Genomic DNA, 25,329 nt, shown 5'->3' with positions numbered 1-25,329 from the left:
TGTGAGAGCACCGTGTCCGTGACCGATCAATGTCACAGGTGTTTACAGCAAGGTTAATGATCAGCGGCATAAGAGTGAGAGAGACAAAGAGTGAGGGAAGTATAGACTTAACTCTATGGTACAGACCTACCTTCACCACCAGGTGGTCTATTTCAGATGACACCTGCCACAATAAATCAAGTGTCCACAAGAAGAGAAAAGTAATCATGTTCACAGGTCAAAAGTGTAATCCACTAACCGCTCACCCACCTGAGGTAAAAATGGTATTGCAAGCCACCTAATCTCACTTTCCCTTTCCTCAAAGCGTGTGATATTGGTTTGTTGGGTTAGGCCACAGGAAGGTGAACTGGCCTGCATTTTCTTTCCAAACTAGGCAGCAGAGAGAACAGGATCTCTACATTATATGAGGCTTTTAGCTCAAGGGTAGTGAGACGGGTGATCTTATAAAAGTGGTCTGTGTAAAGTGTGCTGTGTCAGCAGGCCCAGAGTGTGTTTAATCTGTTTAGCTTCAGTCTGCAGAGACTACTGGATCATTACATAAACTTTGAGGCATAGACGCTAATTCCCCATATTGTCTAATAAAATGCAATTACTGTACCATTATCAAAATGCACATAGGTTACCTCAGCTGAGAAAACCATGCTAGATTATACGAGAGGGAGGGATATATAATTGTTTTATTTCCTTGAGTAGGCATTTTTTTCTTTCTTTCTGTGTGTATGTATGTGTGTGTGTGTGTGTGAGAGAGAGAGAGAGAGAGAGAGATGTAGGGGGCCATAAGACTACGCAGGGTGTCTCTGTGTGTATTCCAGTGAAGGAGGGGGCCAACATGGTGCAGGAGAGTTTCCCCGGCTGGGTCCAGGACCCCGAGGACCCCCTGGTGCATGTCAATGTGGGCGGGCTGAAGCGCAGCCTGTGCTCCAGCACACTGCGGAAGTTTCCAGACACGCGCCTGGGCCGCCTGCTGGCCTGTGAGTCGGAAGAGGCCATCCTGCAGGTGTGCGACGACTATGACGTTCAGCAGAGGGAGTTCTACTTCGACCGGAACCCGGGTCTGTTCCCCTACGTTCTCCACTTTTACCAGACGGGCAAGCTTCACATCATGGAGGAGCTCTGTGTCTTCTCCTTCAGCCAGGTGGGAATGGAAAGGAGAGAGATAAGGAGGGAGGGATTGGGAAGGGATTGAAGCAAGTACATTTTGTAACAAATCATCTCATCTTTTCTCTAGGAGATAGAGTACTGGGGCATCAATGAGTATTTTCTGGACAGCTGCTGCAGTTACCGTTACCATGACCGCAAGCTGGAGAGCCGCCATCGCAGCTGGGATGAGGATAGTGAGGTGAGCAGCGTGGACACGTCCGTGGATGAGATCTCAGACCTCAACAGAGACATGCTTCACTTCCAGGTGAGCTGGGGGAGGAGGGGGGTCAAATATCCATTCAAAACTTCAAAAAGCTGCGTTCAGTATTCAGTCAAAATCAAACCCTGTTGGTTCCTGGTCTACCTGCCTTTCCCCCCCCCTCCCCCCTCTGCCCCGCCATGCCGCCCCTGTCCTAGGATGTGCGCTTTGGCGAAATGAGGAAGTGCCTGTGGCTGACCCTGGAGAACCCTGGCTACTCCATCCCCTCCAAGCTCTTTAGTCTGCTGTCCATCTGTGTGGTGCTCACCTCCATCTCCACCATGTGTATCAACAGCATCCCAGAGTACCAGAACTTTGACGCAGACGGCAAACTGCTGGACGACCCCACCATGCAGATCCTGGAGGTCAGTCAGTAATCTACCTATGTGTGTATGTATCTATGTACGCATCTGTCCGTCTGTACATCTACAGATGTTCTTTTCAAAACTCACATTTGTCAGTAATATGACAGGTGTTGTGCACCTGCTGGTTCACCGCCGAGGTGGTCACACGCATGTTCCTGGCGCCCAACCGCCGTAAGTTCTTCCACCACCCGCTGAACATGATCGACATGGTGTCCGTGGTGCCCATCTACATCACGCTGGTGTTCGACCTGGCGGCGGGGGGCGATTCGGAGCTGGGGGATCTGGGGCGGCTGGTGCAGGTGCTGAGACTGATGAGGGTCTTCAGGGTGTTGAAGCTGGCCAGACACTCCACGGGCCTGCGCTCCCTGGGCGCTACGCTACGGGTAGGAAACACTAACAGTTGTTCACAACATACCACCCTGACATAGTAACACAGTAACACAGGTAGTGATGTTGACCAGACACTTCCAGGGATCTACATTCCACAGTGGGTGGCCAAGCCAACTACAGCACCGTACTGTAGGGTTTAAATACACAGGTTATGCTAATAAAAAATATTGTGTGAAGCTTTCTTTGTTTGTCCTCTGAAAACCCCTAAACCCCATTTTGGTTGTTTTAAACACAAAAATAGATCAAGTAAATTAGTTTGCTTTTCTTATAAGCTTTGTTTGATACATTTTATCTGCTCGAAACAGATTTCTGAAAACTGTTAAGTATATGTCCTGCCACTGATGGGGACACTTCATACTGCCACTGTAGTGCTCTGAGAATAGCTACTACTACTATATCACAAAACATAGCATGGATCATGGATTTTCACGTATCAATGTCTACTATGGCATTCTCAAACACAAGATACATGTACAATATAAGTAACTTGTCTTACCTCACTACTGTAATCAGCTCTAAAGTATCATACCACAAAATATCATGTATCTGCATTTCAGTCAAGACACTTACGTGATTGATTTCACCATTTATTCATACACATGACAAAGGGTTTCACATTGGCGGAATGGATGTACAAGGGGAAGCGCTCCCTTCCCTCACTGCAGCATGCATGACATGAGGCAGGGAGCAACGAGTGAAATCCCCCACGGGGAGAACAGACAGAAAACAGGGGGGGGAAAGGGGTAGGTCGTGGGCGGCAGCAGTGCAGAACTAAGGTCCGCGAGGATGCGAGTGCGTGTATGTGAGCGTCTTATAACGCCGCCGAACGAGCTGAGCCTATGGCTGTCGGCTACGGGTGATTTGCCGCGCTGCCCGAGTGCCATGCCTGAACTAGCTCCGCTTATTGGAAATTTTTCCGCCCAACTTTCAATAAGGACTTCTGCCTTGATTGAGTCAGATTCAAACTTGGAGTGCACCTTTATTTCATAAAGTACGCAAAGTGCATTTATGTGAACAGCTGTTCCGACCATGAAATGGTGCGCTTACATGGTATCTGTTTTAGGCCGAGTGTTCAGGTGTAGAGGAGGGTGTTACATAATTGATGGGGGATCTAGGATGGCTCAGTTCTTCTGTGGTATCTCTGCGGAGACTCCCAGAAGAGCAGAGAATTACAGGACGCTATATTCGATCCCAGCTTGACCTCTACTGTCCCGTAATCTCGATATCTGTCTGAGAAAGTCTATTTGAAGTAAATGCACTTGAAGTTCACAGTCATTTTATACTAGACTACAAAGAAACTGCTGTATATAAATAATGAGCCAAGCCGGGTCTTTCACTTGCAAAGCCTGACAGGATTATTCCTCAGTCATAGTAGTATGCATCTTTAGAAACCCCTAGTCCTTTATATCGTGCCTTGCTCTCCATAACCTCTTATACTCTGTCCCACCAACAGTGTTCCTCCATCCTCCATTTTGTGTCCTGTGCAGCACAGTTACCGTGAGGTGGGCATCCTACTGCTGTACCTGGCAGTAGGCGTGTCGGTGTTCTCAGGGATGGCGTACACCGCAGAGTACGAGGAAGACGTCGGCCTCGACACCATACCAGCCTGCTGGTGGTGGGGCACCGTCTCCATGACGACCGTGGGGTACGGGGACGTCGTGCCGGTGACGGTGGCAGGCAAACTGGCAGCAGGCGGCTGCATTCTGGGGGGCACCCTGGTGGTGGCGCTGCCCATCACCATCATCTTCAACAAGTTCTCCCACTTCTATCGCAAGCAGAAGGCCCTGGAAGCTTCCGTCAGGAACAATAACAGGAAGAGGATCAGGGTCAGGTGTGACGAGCATGATGAAGAGGAGGACGACAATGACGAGGAAGAAGAGGAGGGTGACGAGGGGTCTGATGGGGATAGCCGGTGTTTAGATGAGGAGGAGGAGGAGGAGGAGGAGGAGGAAGAAGTGGAGGATGAGGAGGAGGGAGGGGTGGTAAACTATAGTTATGTGGACTATCCTTCAACTCTGGACAGGAAGAAGGATATGTATCAACTCTGAGTGTCTCTTTGTACTAGCATTGGGTTTCACTAGAGAGATATGACTACTAAGGTAGTGGCACAGTGGACATAAGCTAAAGTAATAAGCATACTAATAATGCATTGATCTTTTTTCTTTTTCAAAGCATCCAAAAACCTTTACAGAGTCAACAGTTTATGAACTGTAAAAACCTTTTTGCATAACTTATCTTACAAAGTGATATGGTGCCTTCAGCATTTGGCTGGTGTTCATGTCTGTGTGCATCAACAAAGTGACTTTACATATAGCAGTGTATAGCACAGTATAGCAGTGGTGATCTGCAGAAGACAAGCATGCTTGTTGCCAGTTGAGTAGGGATGTGTAGCCCAGGAAACAACGGCACAAATGAGAACGCACAGCTCAGAGTATTCTTCTTTCTTACACTGGTAAATGTGGCTGCTTGGCATGTGGAGTCAGAGAAAAGAAAGATTATACTGTTGAGCATTGTCTTGCTTTTATGTCAATATAAAACTGTCTAGCAGTAAGTTGTAGTATAGAAGACAAAGGATTCCCCTTAAACAACATGTATAGTTGTTTAAGGGAACTCTACCTCTGCTGTAATTCATGTAAAAGTAGCTAAGTAGCTTTGTACATAGTGTATATTGTAGGCTAGCAAGCCTATAAGACAACAAAAAAAGGATCACTTGAATGTTCCTTCCAGGCTGTCAGATATCTTCCTTGGAGAAGCCTGTATGCTCCAGCTGCACTGGCCATACACTTCTCCTCTATCACATCCACTTGACGATAATAACAATGACTTCTGACTTCTTGTTGATTTTGTTGCAAAAGAATAGTAGTGGGGCTTATAGAACATATATTTGAAACTATGAGAAAAACGAAATCTGATGCAACCAGAGTTGGAATCCATTTAATTTCAGTTGCACCAGTTCAGAAATCTTATTCAATTTTCGATTGAAATACTGTTTTGAAAAAAATTGTATTTCGTGAAACAACTGCCTGATAAGATGTTTTTTTTTCTTCCCATCATTGGACTTTAATTCTGACGTAATCCCAGTTCCTGAGCTGCACCAGTGTGACTGCTCTCAGACAGACTTGGGAAAACAGGCCGCCATGAACGACTTGTCCTATGCATTAGATGAAACTCAAGCTGAGGTGGAACGCTTAGCGATTCACTCAGCAGCTTGGGAACAGATTTCATCGTAGGAGTAACACAGGGTCCTCAAAGTGACAGACCTAAGGAAAATACAAGGATGTTTTTCAAGTATTTGAGGGTCGTTTGATCAGATGTACAAGTCCTCAAAGTCTGTGTTTAAAGGGTTTAACTACATAAACATAGCTAAACAAAACATCATGGAATTGTAATGAAAAATACATTTGTAAAATGTGTTGCACAAAATACATTGTAATCAAGTAAAGCTAAGGAATACTGTGGAAGTTTGTGGCCTACACTGCATTTTCACTGCCCTCATCTCACCCTCCTGTTGATACAGGCCATGAATGTCTGTGAGAAAACACTACAGTATGTATTTGGCAACCAAGAGCAGAATAACACCAGATGTGCTTATTTAATGTCAAGTTGTATTCGGACTGAACCAAACCTCAAGACATCTTGAAGGAGATGGAGATCAGATTCATAGAATGACCTCATTAAAAATGTATCCATGCTATTTTGGTCAATATCAGAGAAGACAGCACAAATATATCAAAGTTGGAAATGAGTCCAGAACACATTGAACTGAACACAAGATGACTGTGCTAAAACGGCTCTTTTCTCTATGATTAAGCACACAGAGTCACTTTAAAATCCCTTTAAAATCTTTATTTCATTTTATTAATAGGCAAACAACAAACAAATCAAACCGTGATTTGACCCAGGGATTGAGACAATTCGGTTTCAGTTCAGGTTTTCAGGAGGTGAACGTGTTCATCCCATCTCCTTTAAACTGAATGAAACCAGAGAGATCTCAACTCTGATATCAAAACAAATTCAGGAACTCTGTTGCATAATTTAAGGCATGGATTGTAAGTACATCTCAGTTCATTTTTCTGTCCAAGGAATGAAAAAATGGGCAGCTAATACCAGTTCTTCATTCATTCACATTGCAGTGCTGAAATCTTCTTTCCAGTGATTGCTACTTCTGTGGGCTTGGATAGGATGAACTAGCCCATCCCATAATATAACCTGGACACAACAACTACAACCCAAATCAAATCAGAAATAGATCAAACACTGTACATATACAGAATATCAAACCATATGTTAAACCTTAAGAGGATTTATAAAAATAACTAAATTGTTTCGACTCATAACAAAACCACGATACAATCTGGAGGAGCCACTATTTCAATGAGGCAAGCACAGAGAAGAGCTATATATGGACAAGATAAGGCAGTACAAATTTCCCCTTTTTCAGTAACCTTTTTCCAGAGAAGTGAATTGTGCTTGTCAAGTGTAGTCTGGGGAGCAGAGGATCATGGGTAATAAGCCTAGTTGAGGTATCACTGTACACACCTGAGACACAAGGCCCTGAGAGGCTAGTTTGTATAACACTGTCTGGAGTGGCTCCACATAACTCTATAGGAGATCTATAGAGGGTCTATAAACTGTCTATAGAGGATTTACAGGTTCGAGAGGGAAGTCTGTAGATGGTCTAAAGAGAGTCTATAGATTGTACAGGCCAAGTAGACAGTTGATAGAGAATCTATAGAGGGTCTTTAGAATGTGAACACTCTTGACGAACGCCAAACAAACCCTCAACTAGACATCACATTAACTCTACCCACTAGACATCACATTAACTCTATCCACAACCATTTCATTCACAGAGTTACTGTCAGCGGACAGAATTTGAGTGTCTGAAGATTAGCAACAGGGCCACACAGAATTGAGTGTAACCTTAGTTTGCACTTATATGTATATTTCTGTACATCAAACAAAAAAAGCACAAACTTTCCCTGATGCACCTCCTACTGGTCTGTCTGTAACTACTATCCGAGATAGAAAAACATAACTATAGTCCATCTATGCATGGAATAACTGGATGAATACCAAAAGTTTGAACGATATAAAAATAAGTGGGAGCTGCTCTGTGGAATGTTGCCATGGTGTTTGAGACAAGTATAAATATGTCCCTGCGTCTGGTGACGCAGAAGTGAAACAGGCAGGTCAAACACCTGATCAAAGCAGGTCTCTCAAGTCCTTTAAGCCTAAAATGATGTTTGTAACTTTTTTGTTGAAAATTGGAACTGAAGACGGACACACACACACAAACACACACACACTGTTTGTCTTCCACTGAGCCATCACTAAATGATTTACTGAGAAGACGAAGCTCTGTGTTTCTCATAATTGGGATGGGTCCCTTGGGGAAGTGCTTAGCTACTGACATGGAGCTGATGTTGCTGTGGTCTCTACGTTGCTGCTTCTGTCTGGGAGTTCCTGCCCTCCACCTCCCGTGTTCCTTTAGTCTGGCTGGAGGCAGCCGTGATCAAGATGAGTAACAAATAAAATCTTTTTTTTAAGTATCGCTGAATAAGTACCAAATCACACATGGGTGATGAGAAACAACAAATTAACAGATTAAATGAGGCACAAAAAGGTACAGTAAATTAGGTAAATGTTTCCCTTAAACCGTTTTTTTTCTCTGCTGCTAGGTGATTCAGCTTAAACTGAATCCATGAAAGCTATGCTGCAGTGTTACATGGACGGACATAAAGCAACACATTGATCAATGCGTACCAATAGAGGAAGGCAAACTAAGAATGTGCAACCACGTAGTTGAAGAGGAGGAATACTGTAAAAAGGTCTGACGTGCCCTCAAACGGCCACCTGAATAACTTAATGCAGGAACATGCATGTTTTGGAGGGTTAAGCGGTTGGGTTCGAGGGAAGTCACTGGCCCAGGATGATGGGAGCCATAGTGGCATCGAGCTATCCATGCAATTTGTTCCACCTGCCCAGTGTCAGGTGACCAAGATCCTACAGAGTCTGGTCTAGTCTCATCTCCAGTCTAGTTCAGACCAGACCCAGTTGAGTCCAGTGCAATCCAACAGTGCCTGTGCTGGGGTGTTTGGGTTAGAAGTTCTGCTGGCGTCGCTTCTTGGCCTCGATGGCGTCCAGGATGGGCCTCCTCTTGGCCTGGTAGCGTTGGCGGATCTCCTCGATCTCCTGCTCCATCTGGGGGTCCAGGGAGGCCAGGCGCACACGCAGATCCTCCACACTCCACGAACGCATCTGCAGGACACACACACACACACACACACACACAAGCCTGTTATCTACACATACACATGAGCCATTCCTCACAATCTACACACACAAGCCTTTATCTTCACACACATCTCACAACTACTAATTCTCTCCACACACTAATTTAAATCTCCACACACACACACACTCGGTGATGATGATGACTGGCAGGCATGGCTCCAGAACTAATTGGAGTGGCAGGCATTAGGTTTCCACAAGGGGCTATTTGGTATATAGCTCTCTTATTGAAACATTTATAGCTAAAATAATGGGTGGTGGGAGGCACAAGTATTCCATTTGGGGAGGGGGAGGGCATTGAGTGGGGCTACATGAGTGAGGGCTAATAGCTGTTTGGCAGTCAGATCCGGTCCTTCTCCCCTCGGGGATCTGACTGGGATGTTTTACCAGCACTCCGCTGCTATTCAGGGAGCAGATCAATGGAGTGTATTTGAGACTGACGTCTCAGTCCTTCATGGAGGCTTCAAAGCGCCCCGGAGGACTGCATATCCCAGACTCCTCTGCCCTCATTGAACCAGGAAGAGAAGTGCAACACAGGAACAGAGATTGATGCATGGATAGGGAGATGGAAGGACAGAGAGATGGATGGAGCGATGGATAAAATAATTAATAGGTAGATCGATGGATGGATGATGGAGAGTTGGATGGATAGTGGATAAAAGATTGGCTAGATTGGACCGATGGATGTCTGACTGGACTGGGCAGATAGTTAGGAGTACTCATTAAAGAGATCAAATTAAAGAACACATTTATCCAACTCACTATCTATGATGGCTTTGTTACTGTGGGCATTCTCATCAACACGCAACCGCCCTGGCATGTGTCCCTAATATGGAGAGTGGACTCAGCCCAGCCTGGGGAGAGGGGGAGAGGGTTCAAACCTCTGCCATGGCCAGTTACTCATGGTACATGAACAGTGTCTCTGGACAGAGGAGAGGTGAGAGGAGGCGAGGAACCGAACAGAGATCAGGCAGGGGGGGATGAGGAAGGCCTGCACACTCAGAATGGTCATTCTTAGTCTCATCCATAATTGAGATGAAGGCTCTCTCCAGATGTTCTACAGCTGCAGCAGGCTCCCTCACACTGCTGGACATGCTGTCCAGGCACAACCCAACTACCTCCATGTTTCCCCTCAGTGAGGGACGCACTGGAGAGACTTCCAACCCTCCTCTATAAAAAGCTAGTAGACACCAGAGGACGAACATTACATTACATTTACATGTAGTCATTTAGCAGACGCTGTTATCCAGAGCAACTTAAAGAAAGTACAGGGACATTCCCCCGAGGCTAGTAGGGTGAAGTGCCTTGCCCAAGGACACAAAATCCTTTTAGAATGCCCGGAAATCGAACCGGAAACCTTCTGATTAATAGCCCGATGGGTAAGAACACTGTTCTTACCAACAAAGAATGAACACAAAGCCAAGTCCAGCATTCCAACTGCTAGGTGTTCCACATCCACACAGACCCCCTCCACACACACGCTAACAATAGCAGCCCTGACAGTTCTATTCCCAGCCTGAGACACTCTTGTTCTCTTCATGTAGTCAGTAGGACCATCAAGATGACACTTCAATTGCCCCCCCCCCCAGTATCTCATCCATAGTGTGATTGTAATACAGCTTTTTTTTGACACAACAACAAAGTAAACACGTGAAATAAAGGAAGAAGGAGCCTGAGGGAGATGAAGGGAGCTCTGCCGAGGGGGGGGGGGGGGGCAGCGGACGACAAGACGACCAAACTGATCTGAATGTAGATTAGACAGCACACACATTCCCGGCCCAGTTCCACATCACTCAGCAGCCCGCTTGTCTTTCTCTAAGCAGTCTGAGAAATCCACAGAGACATCATCTCCGTCCTCTGAGACATGCTTGTCATCCCCGCCACGAAAACCGACCCCACTAGAACTCACCACCTCCAGGTCGCCCTCTGCTGGTAGCTTGCGGTTGTCTGCGTTGTGGCCATGCTCTCCTGCCTGCTGGTGGCTGTTGGCCTCCTTCTCCTTCTGCTCAAAGTACTCCAGGAAGGAGGGCTTGGACGGCTGCATCGTGTCGTCCCGTCCTGCAAGCGCACACACACGCACATTATTATTATCATGTTTTTCGAGCACGTGTGGTCTTTTGTGTTCCAGCTGTCGGTGTGTGAAGCCGACTGCTGTCTTTTATGAGCTGCTGCTACCACAACCAGATAAAGGTCATCCCTACAGCAGTGATGCCCCTGGTATAGTATAGCACTAATGTATGGATGGCCCCTGCACTGCCTGGCTGAACACAGCCCCCCCAGAATCACAGAGCCTCACTCTGCACATGACTAATTCACAACACGCTCAATTATTCAGTCACTTCCTTATTGTATGGCTGATCTCGTCCAATCAGGGAGCAGAGACGTGTCAACGTGAAGACAGCGTCCCAGAACGAACTGGGTGAGGGACGGACAGTGAAGCTCAGGTCACACACTGACTCCTCAAGCTTGGCCTGTCCTCGTCTATACAGCCCAGATGATCTGAACTCGCCCAGAGGAAGATGCGTCTTTAAAAGCCCAACAGACCCCCTAGGCCTCAGCTGCCCAGGCCAGCCTGACCAGGGAAAGAAAGAGAGGCTGTGGGGGAGCAGGGAGGAACCCTGGGCACCATGGCCCAGCTTTGGTACATCTTTACTTGGCAGGCATATCAATTATTCAGCCTGCTGGAGTTAAAACATGGAGACCGAGGGGCAGAGAGGCAGGAGGAAGATGACTGGAACAGAGGAGGAGATGGACGAGAAGGCAAAAAGGAGAGAACATGGGCAAGTGGGACAGAGGAGAAGAGGAGGGAGAGGGGGATGAGGAGGAGGAGAGGAGGAGGAGGGGGAAAAGCTGTAAGGAGAGTGAGATGGAGGGGTACAGTGGGTTTGGAAAGCAGGAATGGGAGGTATCTCCATCAAAGTCATCAGTTCCAATCATCACATCTTTGTACACGCAGCGTAATCAGAGGCCTTCTAAAGAGGAGTGCACCTCCAGCAAGATTTGAGATAACCACTGGATTAATGAGAGAAAAGTTCTTCAAACATGACGTAAGGGTCAAAAAGGCAGACAGAGAAAGTAAACTTTAAAACAATCCATCATAGTTGACATGAAATAGATTTAGAATCCATTTACAACAAGCAGAGTAATTAAGTTAATGTCTTATTACTATCTGTGTGTGTGTGTGTGTGTGTGTGTGTGTGTGTGTGTGTGTGTGTGTGTGTGTGTGTGTGTGTGTGTGTGTGTGTGTGTGTGTGTGTGCGTGCGTCATGACGTGCTGGTGTAAAGGAATAGGCTTTTAATCCCCTTAGCACCATTAGTGTGGATCAATAACTTATTCTTGTCCTTTGTATTTTTCCTCTTCTCTCCTTCTTTCCTCTCCTATCCTTCTCTCCTATCCTTCTCTCCTATCCTTCTCTCCTATCCTCTCCTTCTTTCTTCTCCTCTGCTTATCTAAAGCAGGTGGGTGCTTGAGAAGCTAAATGTGTTTTAACAGCTACGAGCATAGATCCATTCTAACACAATACACCTCCATTAGACAGGAGATGGCTGAGGACAGAGTGTGTGTGTGTGTGTGTGTGTGCGTCTGTGTGTGTGTGTGTGTGTGTGTGTGAGAGAGAGAGATAAATTCTGAGATTGCAGAATCTGCACCAACAGAAGCAGATTCCACTGACCTGGCATCCTTGAGTCACCTGAACACTTGCACTACCTTTCTAAGCTGCAACATTCTTCATGAACAATATCCCAGATCCATCACTGCTCGCAGCACACACTACAGCTGCATACACTGCTCACAGGCTAGCAGCCCTGGCTGTGCCAACCTGTCTGGCCTGTATTACACGGCTAACAGCCTTTAGCTGTACTGTAATATAGGTATCAGGTGTCCAGCTCTGTCTGTAGCTCTGGTTTTGGAATCTAATAGGAGTGGATAGTAAAGCCATCTGAATCCCATCATTTCACCAAACAGAGGTCAGGTTTCATGACTGTGTGACTGGTGGGAAGCAGGAGGGGAGGTAAGGGATTAGAAAATATGTTTAACTTCATTTAAAAGGACATGGAAACCTTACTGCCCCCTCCCCTCTGATGATATAAGTCAAGTTTGCTCTCTGGTGGCTGAAAGAGGAACTGCAGCTGACATCAGGCTAAGACACTGGGGTCCTGAAGGGTCATTGGTTCTCTAAAGCCACTTTTTCCATCGAATGGTTTCAGCACAACTTAACTCCAGTTGCCTTTGGTACTAGGTACTTCACATTCCACTGTAAATAGTGACCCCCTCAATGCAGCTGGTCGTCATAGCGACGGAGCGTGAAACACAACACACGCGACTCTCGCTGGATCTTTTCGTCGGCAATCAAACAGAGGAACGCCTGCACCTCCTCAACTGACCACGCCGTTTTACGGGTTGCCATTTAACTCCAGTACTCCAGTGCCTTAAGAATTAAGTATATTTTCTAATTCTATTGGGCTTCTATAATTGGTCTCTCCACAGGCCTGTGTGTGTGTGTGTCTTACTCTTCATGGTTCCTCCCTCCACCTCGTCCTCCTCGTCAGAGTTGATGACCATGGTTCCCAGCTGGGTGTCCACCATGGTGCCCGTGTCCCCGTGCTCGATCATGGTCCTCGCCGTGCCCCCCAGGGAGCTGGCCAGCGAGCCCCCCGCCGCCTTGATGGTGTCTCCCCCTGTCCCTGTCCCTGTCCCTGCCCGCACCATCGTGCCCTGGTCCACATCGTCCTCGTCCTGGAGGGGGGGAACAACACACGTCATCCACGCGACAGAGAGCCCCTCCTCCTGGTGTGGAATGGATAACGGAAATGCTTGTGTGGGTGCAAGTTGTGCTTGCGTGTTATGCGTGTGTGTGCGTACAGAGTTGTCGTCGTCCTCTGCGTCCTGCTCCCTCTCCTCGGCCTCCTGCTTCTTCAGCTTGATCTCCATGGCGTCTGTGATCAGCGCTCGCAAGATGCTGCTGGACTTGGGGGCTTTGATGAACGGGTGCTGCAGGCGACACACGCGCACGAGAAACCTTGATATCCTTCACATTCACTTCCAACTGAATACTACTGAATGCTACAAGCAACATAAGTACTAGTAGTATCGGTACTAGTAGTGTTAGTAATGTTAGTATTAGGTAGGCAGGCGTACCTGTAACAGCTGGGTGGCCGTGGCCCGGTTCTCCGGGTTCTTCACCAGACACTGGGTGACAAAGTCTCTGAAGGGTTCTGACCAGGAGTCTGGGTTTCTGAAGGTGGGCGGGGGGTTGGTGGGGATCATGAAGATGGCCTAAGGAGAAGCAACATGGAGACCAAGGACACCTGGGTCAGACTGGCTGGTAGAAATAATAACAACATGTATTGTCGCTGATGTATTTCATCAAGATGGGGAATACACCCCCAGGGCTGATCAGCCCTTCGACCCCCCTCCCCCCCTGTAACCCCCTCCTCCCCAGTCTCACCCTCATGGGGTGGATATCTGCATAGGGGGGCTTGCCCTCGGCCATCTCGATGGCGGTGATCCCCAGGGACCAGATGTCTGCCACGCAGTTGTAGCCGATCTCCTGGATCACCTCAGGGGCCATCCAGAAGGGCGTGCCGATCACCGTGTTACGCTTGGCCATGGTGTCCTGGGGGAGAGGGGGCAGAGAGATCTGGAACTCTGGAAGAGATCTAAAAACAGGACGCAGCCTAGCCCCCACCCTTTGTCCCGGTCTCAGTGAGTGAGTGAGTGAGTGAGTGAGTGAGTGAGTGAGTGAGTGAGTGAGTGCCTTACAGTGAGCTGTCCTGCCACTCCGAAGTCAGCCAGCTTGGCCTGGCCCTCGGCGTTGAGCAGGATGTTGCCAGCCTTGATGTCTCTGTGGATCTTTCTCATGAAGTGGAGGTACTCTAGTCCCTTCAGCGTAGACTGGAAGATCGCTGCTGTCTCATCCTCCGTTAACTACACGCAACACACACGTACAGTCAAGTCCCTGCTCTGTGGGCTGGTACACGGTCATGTAGAAGAGTGTGTGTGTGTGTGTGTGTGTGTTACCGTTTTGTTACGTAGCCGTATGATGTCTGAGACCGAGCCGGCACCACAGAATTCCATGACGATCCAAAGGTCGCTGTTCTTGAAGTAGCTTCCATAGTACCTGACCACATGGGGACTGGAGACAGGGCAGTCACTTAGAGGCTTATTGGTTTAGCTGTTTGTGTATCTGTGCTTGTGACAGATAACCTGAAACCTGAACACACACCTGTTACATTGCTGCATGATGGAGATCTCCTTGATGATCTCCTGCAGGTCGGACTCTACAGGAACCTGCTTGATGGCCACAATCTCCCCTGTCTCCTTATAGTGGGCCTTGAACACACTGCCATAGGACCTGATGAGACACAAACACAGACATTATATACACACCAACGCTACCTCCATGCTCATAGATTAAAGCCTAATCATGGAGGACGTTGACTACTTAAATCATACGTAATCCAGGACAGCATCAAAGCAGCTGGCAGAGAAATAGCTGCAGCTACACTGTACACTCTGCCATGTCTACTCAACCTGCTGCATGGAGGGATCCACCGAGATTACGATCAAGATGTCTGATAGACACGTAATCATCTCCACCCTACCAGAGGAAGTGGCTGCTTACAGAGATAAACAAAAGCATAATGACCCTGGATTGTGTCTGGGCTGTCCCCTGCACACTTCTGTTTCACCCCCTGCCCACACGAGTAACCACACAGACGGGTGATGTACTGTCAGCATGATCCTGTATAAATCCACGAACTGTCTAGGACTCTGCCGGCTGATTCTGTAGTCTAAAGTAAAAATGAGTCAGTAGATTCATATTGGTATCAGTCATTTACTCTCTGTGGAGGACGATGTCATGGCACACTACAGCCTACAGCTGACTGGATGACTCGCTAAACAGGAAGTTGAGAAACAGGAAATGAGGAAGTTGAATTTCTGACGAGGGAGGGGCATACTGTCTGCATGACTGACACCGCTGGGCCTCCTCTAGTGACAGAGACAGAAATGGGGGGGGGGGGGGGGGGGTGATAGAGAAAGACAAACTCGAGAGGCACAACTTAATGCACAGTCCAGATGCTGTCGTTTAAAGGGGTGATCTGTGGGAGGCTCTCACCCTTCACCAAGCTTCTCCAGGACATCAAACACTTCCTCTGGCTGCTTGGTCAGGCTGTCTTCACTCAGCTTCTTCAGCTGCCTGTGAGGAGGAACAGGGAAGAGAAAGGTGCAGTGTGAGTGTGACTTAAACACAATACAACTACTTCTAAGAGTATTAATTAACAGACGCCTACGAGGACAACTTATTGTCCTAATATTTGGTTGAGCCAGTCAACAGCAAATATAGCCTCTATGAGTAAAAAAAACTAAAACTTCTGAGAGCAAAAATAGCCAACATGAAATAAACACAAAATCAAAGGCTATGTTTGACAGGCCACTAATGAGCTTTCTGTAAGTGGCTAGACAAAAATACACTAGATTACTAAAATAGATTTAAAGGCAGGATATTCATACTCTAACACAACTGACTGGTAGTAGTAGTGCAAAACTGACAGTCCGTCAAGAGACAGAAAGAAAGTGTCCATTGGCTGTGGTCAGCCCTATTGAAATAATTTCCTTCATTAACCTACACCTCAAAAACAATGTTCACTTTTCAACCATGTGTCCATGATAGTTTGTTACTAATTGTGTTTACTTTTGTTCCCAGCTCCCTCACAGCCCTTAAAGTGCATATCTTTACAACTAACAAGAACGTGAGGTGGTGAACCAGTTGGGAATGGGTAGGTCCCCTGCTTAATACACTGCTCAGAGGAAATGACAGATGAGATAGCGGTTATAACTGTCACAGCTGTAGACTCGCGATACCGGTCCACAGACAGACTGACTTACTGACTGTTAAGCAAATACAATTGGAACATTGCAAACACTGTAGGATAACTGGACAATTATAACCTCATTGTGTATACATACACAAGTAGCTTACAGCCCAATGTGTTCGTGTACTTTAAATTCAACTGACAACTAGACTCTAGACATTATTACAGACACCACAAAAGCCAACAGAAATGGCATTAACAAATTACATTTAATTAAAATCATTGTTTACAACCGCTTGTTCCCATCCCATTTCATTCAGAATATACAAACAACGAGCCTGCTCGTTGTTCTATGTTCTCTAAACTACTTGGCTAGCTGTACAGTTCGGACTGACACCATGTGCTTTAGATTTGCTTATTCCAGGGCAGTCAACTGCAAACTAAGTAATATTTATATTCCTTAACAGTCCCACAGGCATATTAGCTTAAGACGTAAATGCTGGTTAGCTAGTAGCAAATATAGCTTCTAGCTTACATGCTAGTAGCCCATATTTACCTGCGTGGGTGATTCCTCATCTGTACTTTGTCCTTGTCTTCCATGGTTGTCCTAGGAGTAACACCAGTGCTTAGAAATCGTTTTCAATACCCAGGCAAGTGTGCTGGCTAGTTTTGCAACTAGCTAGCTCCCGCACCTGCTGCTAGCTGTTCTGGCGGTGTCTTCGTTTCGATGTCTTAAAATATGGTTAACTAGCGTTAGCAGACTAGCTAACGTAAACTAGCGAGATGAAGTCGACCTGTTTTGGCTTTCTGACAGTTGTCTGCATTAAACTTCTCATTCGTTTACGATTTAGTTTCAATTGGTAACAGAATGCGGTGGGTTCGTCTATGTACAAGAATAACACTCATGCCTCCGTCATCTTTCTGTTTTAAAACTTTATAGCTACTTTACAATTATCTTGTTGGAGGCGGTCGTCTTGACAGTAGATTAAACCAGGAAGAGCGCTTGAGACTGGGCGGGTGAAAGGGAGGGCGGGTGAGACCGCTATGAACAAAGACTTTAGTACAATGACTTCAGAGGGCGCTGTAACTGCGTGCAGCGACTTTAACGATCCCTACATGTCTGTTTTCAACTTTTGTCCTTGGTTTTAACAAACTTTAGGGAATATTCATATAATTTCGCTTTTCTTAGAATACATCGCTAATCTGGCAAGTGGATGAGTAAAATCATTGTGGACTTGCTATCAACCCTCCATGTCACAATTTTTGTCAGCACAACTCGTCTCACATTCAGGTACACCACAGGTTCCATACAATTAGCTCTACCACCCATCAAGAAAGTTAATCATGGTATTTTCTGAATCTGAGGGTATACAGACACACCATGAAGTCATCACAAATTGTGAGTGGGAGTGACAACTTTCCATCTGTTAGAATTGACTGAACAAACGTGCCAGCTCATAAAAATATAATTGAGTTGGTTCTTGAACAACGCAATGCATATGATTTTAGGCAGGCAGGCAGAGACACATAATATACAATTTTATTTATGAGAACATATAAACAATGTTCACATCAGACATTAGTATAGAACATCGAGGATTAGGAACTTCCAACCGGGAATGCAGAGCATGACAACACCTGGAAGAAAAAGAAGAGGACATTTGAGATGGCTGCCCCAAATTAGAATGGATACTTGGCATGACGCATGATGAAGTAAAGACCAACGTAACACTTTAATGGGATCCTCTGCATAATTTCTCAGATACATGAGGATGTGACAGCTACACACGTGTTTATTCTCCAGATGGCCGGACACTCTCGAAGATCCCTGCTTCCCTCATGGCATTGAACTCCTTGGTGGCGTCGTACTGCTTGTAGAAGTCAGCATAGGCCTGTTTCCTGGGCTCAGTGACTCCGTACTGGAAAGCAGGCACAGGACACAGTTATTTCTGGTCATCTTAAAACAATGTCACAATCCTTTTGAAAACATTAACAGTACTTCCCCATCCCACACAAACATATTGGTCAAGGAGAGAAGACAAGCAGTGCATTTGCTAAGGTTGGTGGTAACGAGCCATTAAAGCTGGTTTATATTTATGCTAGTAGGACCGTAGTTGGCTAGGACTACATGTACTGTATTGTATACAGTCAGGAAGTACCAATCAGTCTTTGTGGTTTGTAGCCGATGCCTATTTAAAAAAGCCTGGTCAGTGGACACACCTTGAAAGCTGCAGCTGCAATCAAGGAGAGTGTGAAAGCGATGGGCAGATGAAACCTCAGACGCTTCCCCAGTAGTCCTCTCATGGCAGGTTTGACCAAAGACATCTTTAAATGACTACGGAAGAGAAGAATACATGTTTAGATTCATACATGTCTTTTATATTATATATAAAACTTCTCAATGCTGCTTGAGGCTGAAATCGATGTCATAATTTTTTTGGTGCCTTTATTACGGTTATCTTTTAGCATGTATTATTATGAGGTGTGTGTATGTGTTATGTTATGGGATATGGGCAATACTGTTATGTAACTGTTGATAATGTTTGGCTGAGGATGTATTGTTTGTTGTTACTGTGACTGTCAAGGCATTTATGATGACGCACCACAGAGACCAAGACAAATTTCCCTGAGCGGGACAATAAAGTTCATCGTATCGTATCGTATAGCGGAGATAACTTTTACGAAGTTAAATGTCTCACAATTTCTACTGAGTGTAGGCTGAGTATCTTTTCGACGACATAGCATAATGGACTTGCTGGCTCGCTGCACATGAGAATATCTTCTGATCAGAGAACCTGTCTGGAACTGTCCCAAGTAGTTGCTTGCGGGTCCTTAAAAGGACAACGAGTGGACTTGTGTCCGCTGTTTAGTTCTAACTGCTATCAGACGCCATATAGAAATGTAACAAGACTACGATAACATTTAGCTGCTGTAGCGATCATTTGCTCAGAATCCCAACACTTGTAGATAGTGCGTACTACACCAGCCAACGTTCGTTTTTTATATTAGCGTAACACGTTTGATTATACCAATGAGCTGAGAAGGCTACCCACTGCAACCGAAACCAAAACCTTTAAAGCAGCGAGCGAGTTTAAATACATTGAGACATATACCAGGTTAGCTCGGCAAACCGCTACCTAGAATACTTGCTAACACACACACATCGAGCAAGCATTAGCTAGAGAGCTAGCTAACTGCTAGAGAATGTAAAACCTAGATGACAGACTTGAGGACATGTACCCTTTGATTGAGGCAAGAACATATAATTTTTGAAAAAATATAACTTAACAATCAACCAAATGTATTGAATATAATACATGTATTTCTTCTGGTTGCATTAAACCGTATACTTACTTATACGACTCGCGACCTTCACAGGAAAATGCTAGCACAGGTCTGACGCGTTGATCTTTACCGGAAGGAAATGTACAGAGTCCGTTAAGGGACAACTTTCAAGATGGAAATTTGAAGGGTCAAATAAGGTACGCGCTTGTTTAATTTATAGGGTTTCTGACCTAGTACAGTATAACATAAAGGGTATATTATAGTATATAGGGTATAGTATAAAAACGTATAAGTCAGTAACTTAAAATGAGCTACTGCAATCACAAGTTAAGAAGAAACATTTATGTACTGTATGAAATACACGTAAAAGCAGCGGCACTGAAACACACAAACATGCATGCAGGTGTCGCCACCAGCTAATTATGTAACTCATGTTCCCCAAGACTGAATGTTGTTTTCTGACATACACTACCGAATTTGTTTGTTTTGAATTCACCTCTTTAAAACTGGAATATTAATTTATTTCAATGTGAAAAAAAATCAGTTCTAAAATTCAAAGTTTGGAATTTCAAGTTGCTCATATTCGAACAGTAAAATTCAGATCCCAAAAATTAAATAAAAAAAATCCAAGCTTCAGAAATTAAAATAGAACAAAATGCTCAAATTTGAATGGTAAAAAAAAAATGAATTTGAGAAACTTGAAATTCCGAACCTTGAATTTTTGGAACTTATTTTTTTCATATAATAAAAAGAAATTCTGATTGCAACGGGATACCAAGGATAGGTAAGGCAATCAGGCTTGAAAGCAATCGAACCATCTCACTTCTACCAATCGAATTTGAGCATTTTGTTCAATTTTAATTTCTGAAAATTGATTTTTTTAAATTCAAAACCTACAAATTCTGTGGTGTTTAAATTGAAATATAATGTATTCAATGCCTTTTAAAATTCAAAACATGTCACTGATTTGCTTCCATAGCAGGGGCATTGTTAGATATAACGCTCTACTGGGGCACAGGCCCCTATTCATATCCCTTTTTTCTTCCAAGCTTGCTGCGCACAATGCACTACTCGGCTATAGAAACTCCCCTTGCTTAACCCACTATACAACAGTTCAGGGCCGCGAGTTTGATATCAGCTTTGGCAGGGACATCAATAGTTAATGCCAGCGCGCACATTTAATTTCAGTGCAAATACTGTTTTTTGAGCTTCATGTAATATTGTTGTTGTGTTTTAGTCAAAATAAGATTGGTAGGCCTACCATTTAGAAACGACATCAATTCGGACTTGTGTGCAGAGTCCGACACCTGAACTTCTGTATGCGTGCTGCAGTGGCTATTTGGCAAGCTCAGAAAAGTGCACTGACATGGAATTCTGCAGGCATCGGCATATGCTTTGATTTTACAAGTGTCGATTGGGATATTGCATTTATTTTTTTCAGCATTATAAATCTAAATGAATGCACTGACTAATAAAATAAATTGTTAAAACTCGAACTAGATTTTACTGGGGCACATGCAGCAGATTTATACTTGGGCACGTGCCCCAGTAAAAAGGGTCTAACGACGCCCCTGATTCCATAGTTAATGTAGTAGGTAGGTGGTGTACGAGAGTCGTGACTGCCCTTACCCCCTCTGCACAGTAGGAGGCGATATGTGCACCTTTAATATGTTGGATGCGATCCGCCAATCAAAAACAAGAAGATGGCCAAACCCCGCATTGCGTGCGCAAGAGGAAGCGAGCTTGAAGACGAGTAGCCTCCATTGCTGGAACGTCCGCGGCAAAAAGGACATCATTATACCAAAGAAAAGGCGCTACATCTTACAAAAGTCTCCATGCTGGAAGGTAGAGAAACACGTAGACTGTAATTAAATACTGTTTTCTAAATTAAGTAAACCGAGTTTGCCAAGACTCCTTGTCGGCATGCTCACCTCATATCGTAGCCCATTAGCTTTATCTTTCTATACAGCCAGGCTAACACTGTAAATCCCGGCTTTAGCAACCATGGCTAGCTAGCTAGGCTAGTTTAACATGTGGCTGAGTCGTAGCTAGCTGCTGAAGTGGTCAGATAGCTAGCTAAATGGTATTTTAAGTAAAAACCTATAAACAATATAACTAACGCTACTAGATAACTTAACATAGTATTCTGACCTGAGTCAATTTCCCCGTTAAGGTTGGTAGCATGGGCTACTTAGGCTATAACTTCACATTCAATTTACAGTTAATTTAAATGTATTTAGTGCCCCAGTTAGGACAAATGGCACTAGCTTAAATATTAAAATATATTGTATGTGTTTGTTATGGGACAGCTCGGCGTATTATTGTCGAAAGGTAATGTTTAAATGGACGAATGCAAGGTTATAGCGTTCTAAAATGGTCTAATCTCTAAATGGAGCTACATTGGTGGTAGGCTACCGGTTTGAGAGGTAGCGCTGCGCGATGTTGCGTTGCTAGACAACTTCAATGTTTAACCTACAGTGGTCGTGAACATACCTCAAAATATCCATTTGTTTTACTGGTTTAATTTTCTGTGGAGTGACATTTGATTTCGATGTTGGATATTTTGTCCATTCTATGATTGTGATATCACGTATATGCCTGATATTCCAAGTCTTCACTTTCCGTTTCAAGTTTTGCCATAAATTTCAAATGTACGAATCAACGAAAATTGATATCGACGTGGATGGAGAAATAAATTAAACTAAACTTCCTTCTGCAATTTCAATCAACCAGAAATAGTCAGTGACTTGCCTTCAAAAACTATACACGCTGACGCAGTAGTAAAATACAACAAGTACAAGACGTGTCTTCCCTTGGTCACCCCTCAAAATTACAGGAGCATCTTGTTAATTTATGTAAGATGTAGACCTACTTCAAGGCATCAGTCTGAACTTTAAACAGTCACGTGCAAACATTTGAGTTTTCCCCAATATTCCTGTTACTGGGCAAGTCACTCTACATACATTCAGTTTTTTTTTTGTATGTTGAAGCTGAACAAGGGCACACTGGTGATGTACATGATACTGTCTTCTAAGTTTCTATGAATTTTCAAACAGCTTGTATGGCCATTGTCCCATTTTGTAAATGCAGGTCATTCCGGAGTAATATGCCTGAGATTGATTTATATATATATATAAACATATACTCTCGACTACTCTCGTCCGATTTTAAATCTTGTATTATCATCAATCGCAAAAGGTCGTTTCTGAAATGAGCGCATTTTCGGCAAGATAAGAAGACTTGAGTAACTGATTCTGCAAAATGAATCAAATGTATTGTTGCCTACACATCATATTTATTATTTGACTTTTGTACATTTTACAGGAATTTGATTCTGAAGTTTCGTCCTCCGTACAGTGTATCCTAAGCATTTTGGTAAAAAAAAAAAAAAAAAATCTTCTGAATGAAACATTTTACCCCTTCTTTTTCTGTTATTTCACTGACGTTCTGTAGGAGCTGGGATAAAATTATCAAGCTACACAAACATAAAAAAAGACTAATCAAACCAAATACCAAGCAATTTGCCTCGAGAAGACCGAGTACGTTTGGGACCTTGTCATGTCACGCAGACGAAGCCGTAGTGGGTCTCCTTCCCTTCAACGCTCAACCACCAGCAGTAATGACCCTCGGGATTTGGAGAGGAGGATTTTTGTGGGAAATTTGCCAACCACTCACATGGATCGGAAGGACTTGGAAGACATGTTCAGTTCTTATGGCAAGATAAATGGTCAGTAATCAACACAATACCCACCTCAGAGGAAAACTATTTTCATTTATCACTCTTTTTAAATGTGATAACACTTGGGCTACCCCCAAGTTACTCATAACTTAAACAAATTCTCAGTGCCTTTTGGACACTTCATGAGTGATGATTGTGTGATCCCAGGGTGTAACCTTATACACCCTCACATACTGTCACATTCAAGCCACCTAGCCTACAGCCGATCAGTCCTTTTTGTTGTCAAGCACAACCAGCATACCACTGTCAGTCAAACAAGTATGCTTGCTGTTTTTCTTAATCGTGTGTATATATATATGAGTAACTTGAGGCCCAGTGTTATCAAACATTACAGATCCTAAAAAAGTGTTTCTTGGTATGCGGTCCAAACCCCCTTAAATATTCCTCTTTCAGCACTGTCCATGTTCCACGGATATGGATTTGTTCAGTTTGAGCGTGTGGAGGATGCGGAGGCAGCTAAGGCGGGACATAAGGGTCGAATATATAAAGGTTATAAAATAGGTAAGGTTTACCTGCAATAGATGTGAATAACTAGCTATATAGGCTATTTTTTTATTTATTTATTTTTTTGCTTACACTTTCTCAGAAGTAGTAGGTCTAGATGTAGTAATCTATGTTGCTTTTGTCAACTTGTTACACAGCTTTGGCTTACTCGGTTTGTGCCATTAGTGCATGCCTTTCAAGGATCTAAAGTTTAGTGTAGCATCATTTGTCAAGATTATTGTTTAAGCAGGGTGGCTACCAGTTCCATTTTAAAGAATAGTTTTTGTTTTCAGTTGGAATTAAAGGGTGGTTGGTAAGAATAAGACTGCATTCTAACACCCTCTGATTTCAGGGCCCATTGTTTAGCTTCTGAGCTGGGAACTTGTGTTACGTAGTCCTTTTAGACATTGTAATTGAATTGTTGTAGTCTAGCTGAATTAATGCAGTGAATACTTGCTGTATCTAGGGACACACTTAAATCATAATGATTTCTGAATAAAAATGGCGTTCTTCTTTTGGAGGGGTGCAAAATAAAGACCTAATAAACACTTACAAACCTTAACTGATGTATCTTAAAATATTTAACTAGTTGAAATGTGGTTGGCTTTTGTGTTGTCAATGAAATGGGGCACTGATATTTATAATAATTTTCTGATCACTTCCACTTGTATGTAGGAAAATCTTGCCTTGATTTTTCAAGGTTGAAGCAACACATTTCTCCTGATTTGAATTTGTGAAGTAGATAAGGATGAATTTTGCTTAAAGAACACCACTCTGCAAAGAACTTCTGACGTTCTGCAATATTTTTTTCATCTCGTCCAATTTTCTATTTAGATTTTCAGAACTTCTCTGGAGCTAAATTTTATGGAACGTGGAAGTGTGCGCCGTGTCAAAGTTCATGGTTGCTTCAAAAAGCAACAATCCGCTGATATTAAATTAAATGTTACTGTTATGTTCAACGTTTGGTTTATTTTCAGATGTAAATATGGCTGCGGAGCGACGACAGAGTAAACCTCAATCCCGGCCGAGCCCTTCACGCAGGTAAAGTAACGCTAAGTGGGTGTGAAGAGTTGCCAGCATCTCAGCTGCTCTCTGGTAAAATCGGTCTTTTTACAGCAGTCATTTTCACCGGGGGTTGTCATACCGCTTTTGACAAATTCAGAAGAAAAAAAAAACCTTCGTAGACTAAAATTGTTGAAATAAAAAAAATGCTAGGAGATTTGAAATCCAAACAAGTGTCTTTGTCTCTCAAAGATTTTTATTTCTGTTTCACTTTTTCTTTGCGTCCCACTGTGTCGTAGACCCATTAGTGTTCTGAGTACAGGCATTTTTTTGGGTGTAGAAATTCTAGGGTCATCAAAGAAACTGGTGTTGATGGATTACACCAGCACAAAAATACGCTTGCGTTTTCACAGGTCCTGACAATAAAGGTGATGTTTAAAGCATTTGCGTTGGCTAATGTCAGTAGGCTAAACTCTAGAAGAATGCAATAGCGGCTACTTGTTTTGGGGGAATTTTACATTCGCAATAAAGCATCTCTTGTGTTGATGTGTGGAAAT

General features: G+C 44.1%; 4 protein-coding genes across 7 annotated transcripts in view; 2 read left to right on the top strand and 2 right to left on the bottom strand.

The window, feature by feature from the left end:
- Window positions 1–823: 823 nt before the first annotated feature.
- LOC146272503 (delayed-rectifier potassium channel regulatory subunit KCNS2) lies at window positions 824–5,575 on the top strand. The gene is made up of 5 exons (XM_084705160.1): window positions 824–1,135; window positions 1,229–1,405; window positions 1,558–1,764; window positions 1,872–2,147; window positions 3,642–5,575. The coding sequence occupies exons 1-5, from the start codon at window positions 830–832 to the stop codon at window positions 4,200–4,202; spliced, it is 1,527 nt and encodes a 508-aa protein (XP_084561286.1). The 5' UTR covers window positions 824–829; the 3' UTR covers window positions 4,203–5,575.
- Window positions 5,576–5,985: 410 nt separating this feature from the next.
- Window positions 5,986–17,651, bottom strand: LOC146272502 (serine/threonine-protein kinase 4-like). Of its 2 annotated transcripts, XM_084705254.1 has the most exons (12): window positions 17,213–17,651; window positions 16,820–16,870; window positions 15,567–15,647; window positions 14,673–14,801; window positions 14,468–14,582; window positions 14,210–14,374; window positions 13,896–14,063; window positions 13,586–13,723; window positions 13,310–13,438; window positions 12,958–13,183; window positions 10,358–10,506; window positions 5,986–8,415 (listed from the first exon to the last, which is right to left on the bottom strand). In XM_084705254.1, the coding sequence occupies exons 2-12, from the start codon at window positions 16,861–16,863 to the stop codon at window positions 8,257–8,259; spliced, it is 1,503 nt and encodes a 500-aa protein (XP_084561380.1). In that variant the 5' UTR covers window positions 16,864–16,870; window positions 17,213–17,651; the 3' UTR covers window positions 5,986–8,256. The 2 variants fall into 2 exon arrangements, with proteins under 2 accessions (XP_084561380.1, XP_084561379.1); XM_084705253.1 differs by having other exon boundaries at window positions 16,820–17,651.
- Window positions 17,652–17,787: 136 nt separating this feature from the next.
- On the bottom strand, window positions 17,788–19,730 carry cox6c (cytochrome c oxidase subunit 6C). The gene is made up of 4 exons (XM_084705255.1): window positions 19,618–19,730; window positions 18,484–18,598; window positions 18,053–18,182; window positions 17,788–17,901 (listed from the first exon to the last, which is right to left on the bottom strand). Exons 2-3 carry the CDS (start codon window positions 18,586–18,588, stop codon window positions 18,057–18,059), a joined length of 231 nt encoding a protein of 76 aa, XP_084561381.1. The 5' UTR covers window positions 18,589–18,598; window positions 19,618–19,730; the 3' UTR covers window positions 17,788–17,901; window positions 18,053–18,056.
- Window positions 19,731–21,235: 1,505 nt separating this feature from the next.
- Window positions 21,236–25,329, top strand: part of ncoa5 (nuclear receptor coactivator 5) — an 8,960-nt gene continuing 4,866 nt past the window's right edge. For 2 of the 3 annotated variants that reach the window (XM_084705616.1, XM_084705615.1), the window contains exons 1-4: window positions 21,236–21,393; window positions 23,002–23,275; window positions 23,681–23,788; window positions 24,748–24,811. In XM_084705616.1, the coding sequence (XP_084561742.1) occupies window positions 23,107–23,275; window positions 23,681–23,788; window positions 24,748–24,811 (341 nt within the window). In that variant the 5' untranslated portion in view covers window positions 21,236–21,393; window positions 23,002–23,106. The remainder of the gene's footprint in view (window positions 21,394–23,001; window positions 23,276–23,680; window positions 23,789–24,747; window positions 24,812–25,329) is intronic. The other variant, XM_084705618.1, reaches the window with a different exon arrangement.

Source organism: Hypomesus nipponensis, chromosome 9 (genome assembly GCF_054491055.1).
Source record: "Hypomesus nipponensis isolate SF chromosome 9, ASM5449105v1, whole genome shotgun sequence".
NCBI classification, from domain to species: domain Eukaryota; kingdom Metazoa; phylum Chordata; class Actinopteri; order Osmeriformes; family Osmeridae; genus Hypomesus; species Hypomesus nipponensis.
Note: the sequence above shows the minus strand (reverse complement) of the source record. Positions and strands in the feature narration are given on the sequence as shown.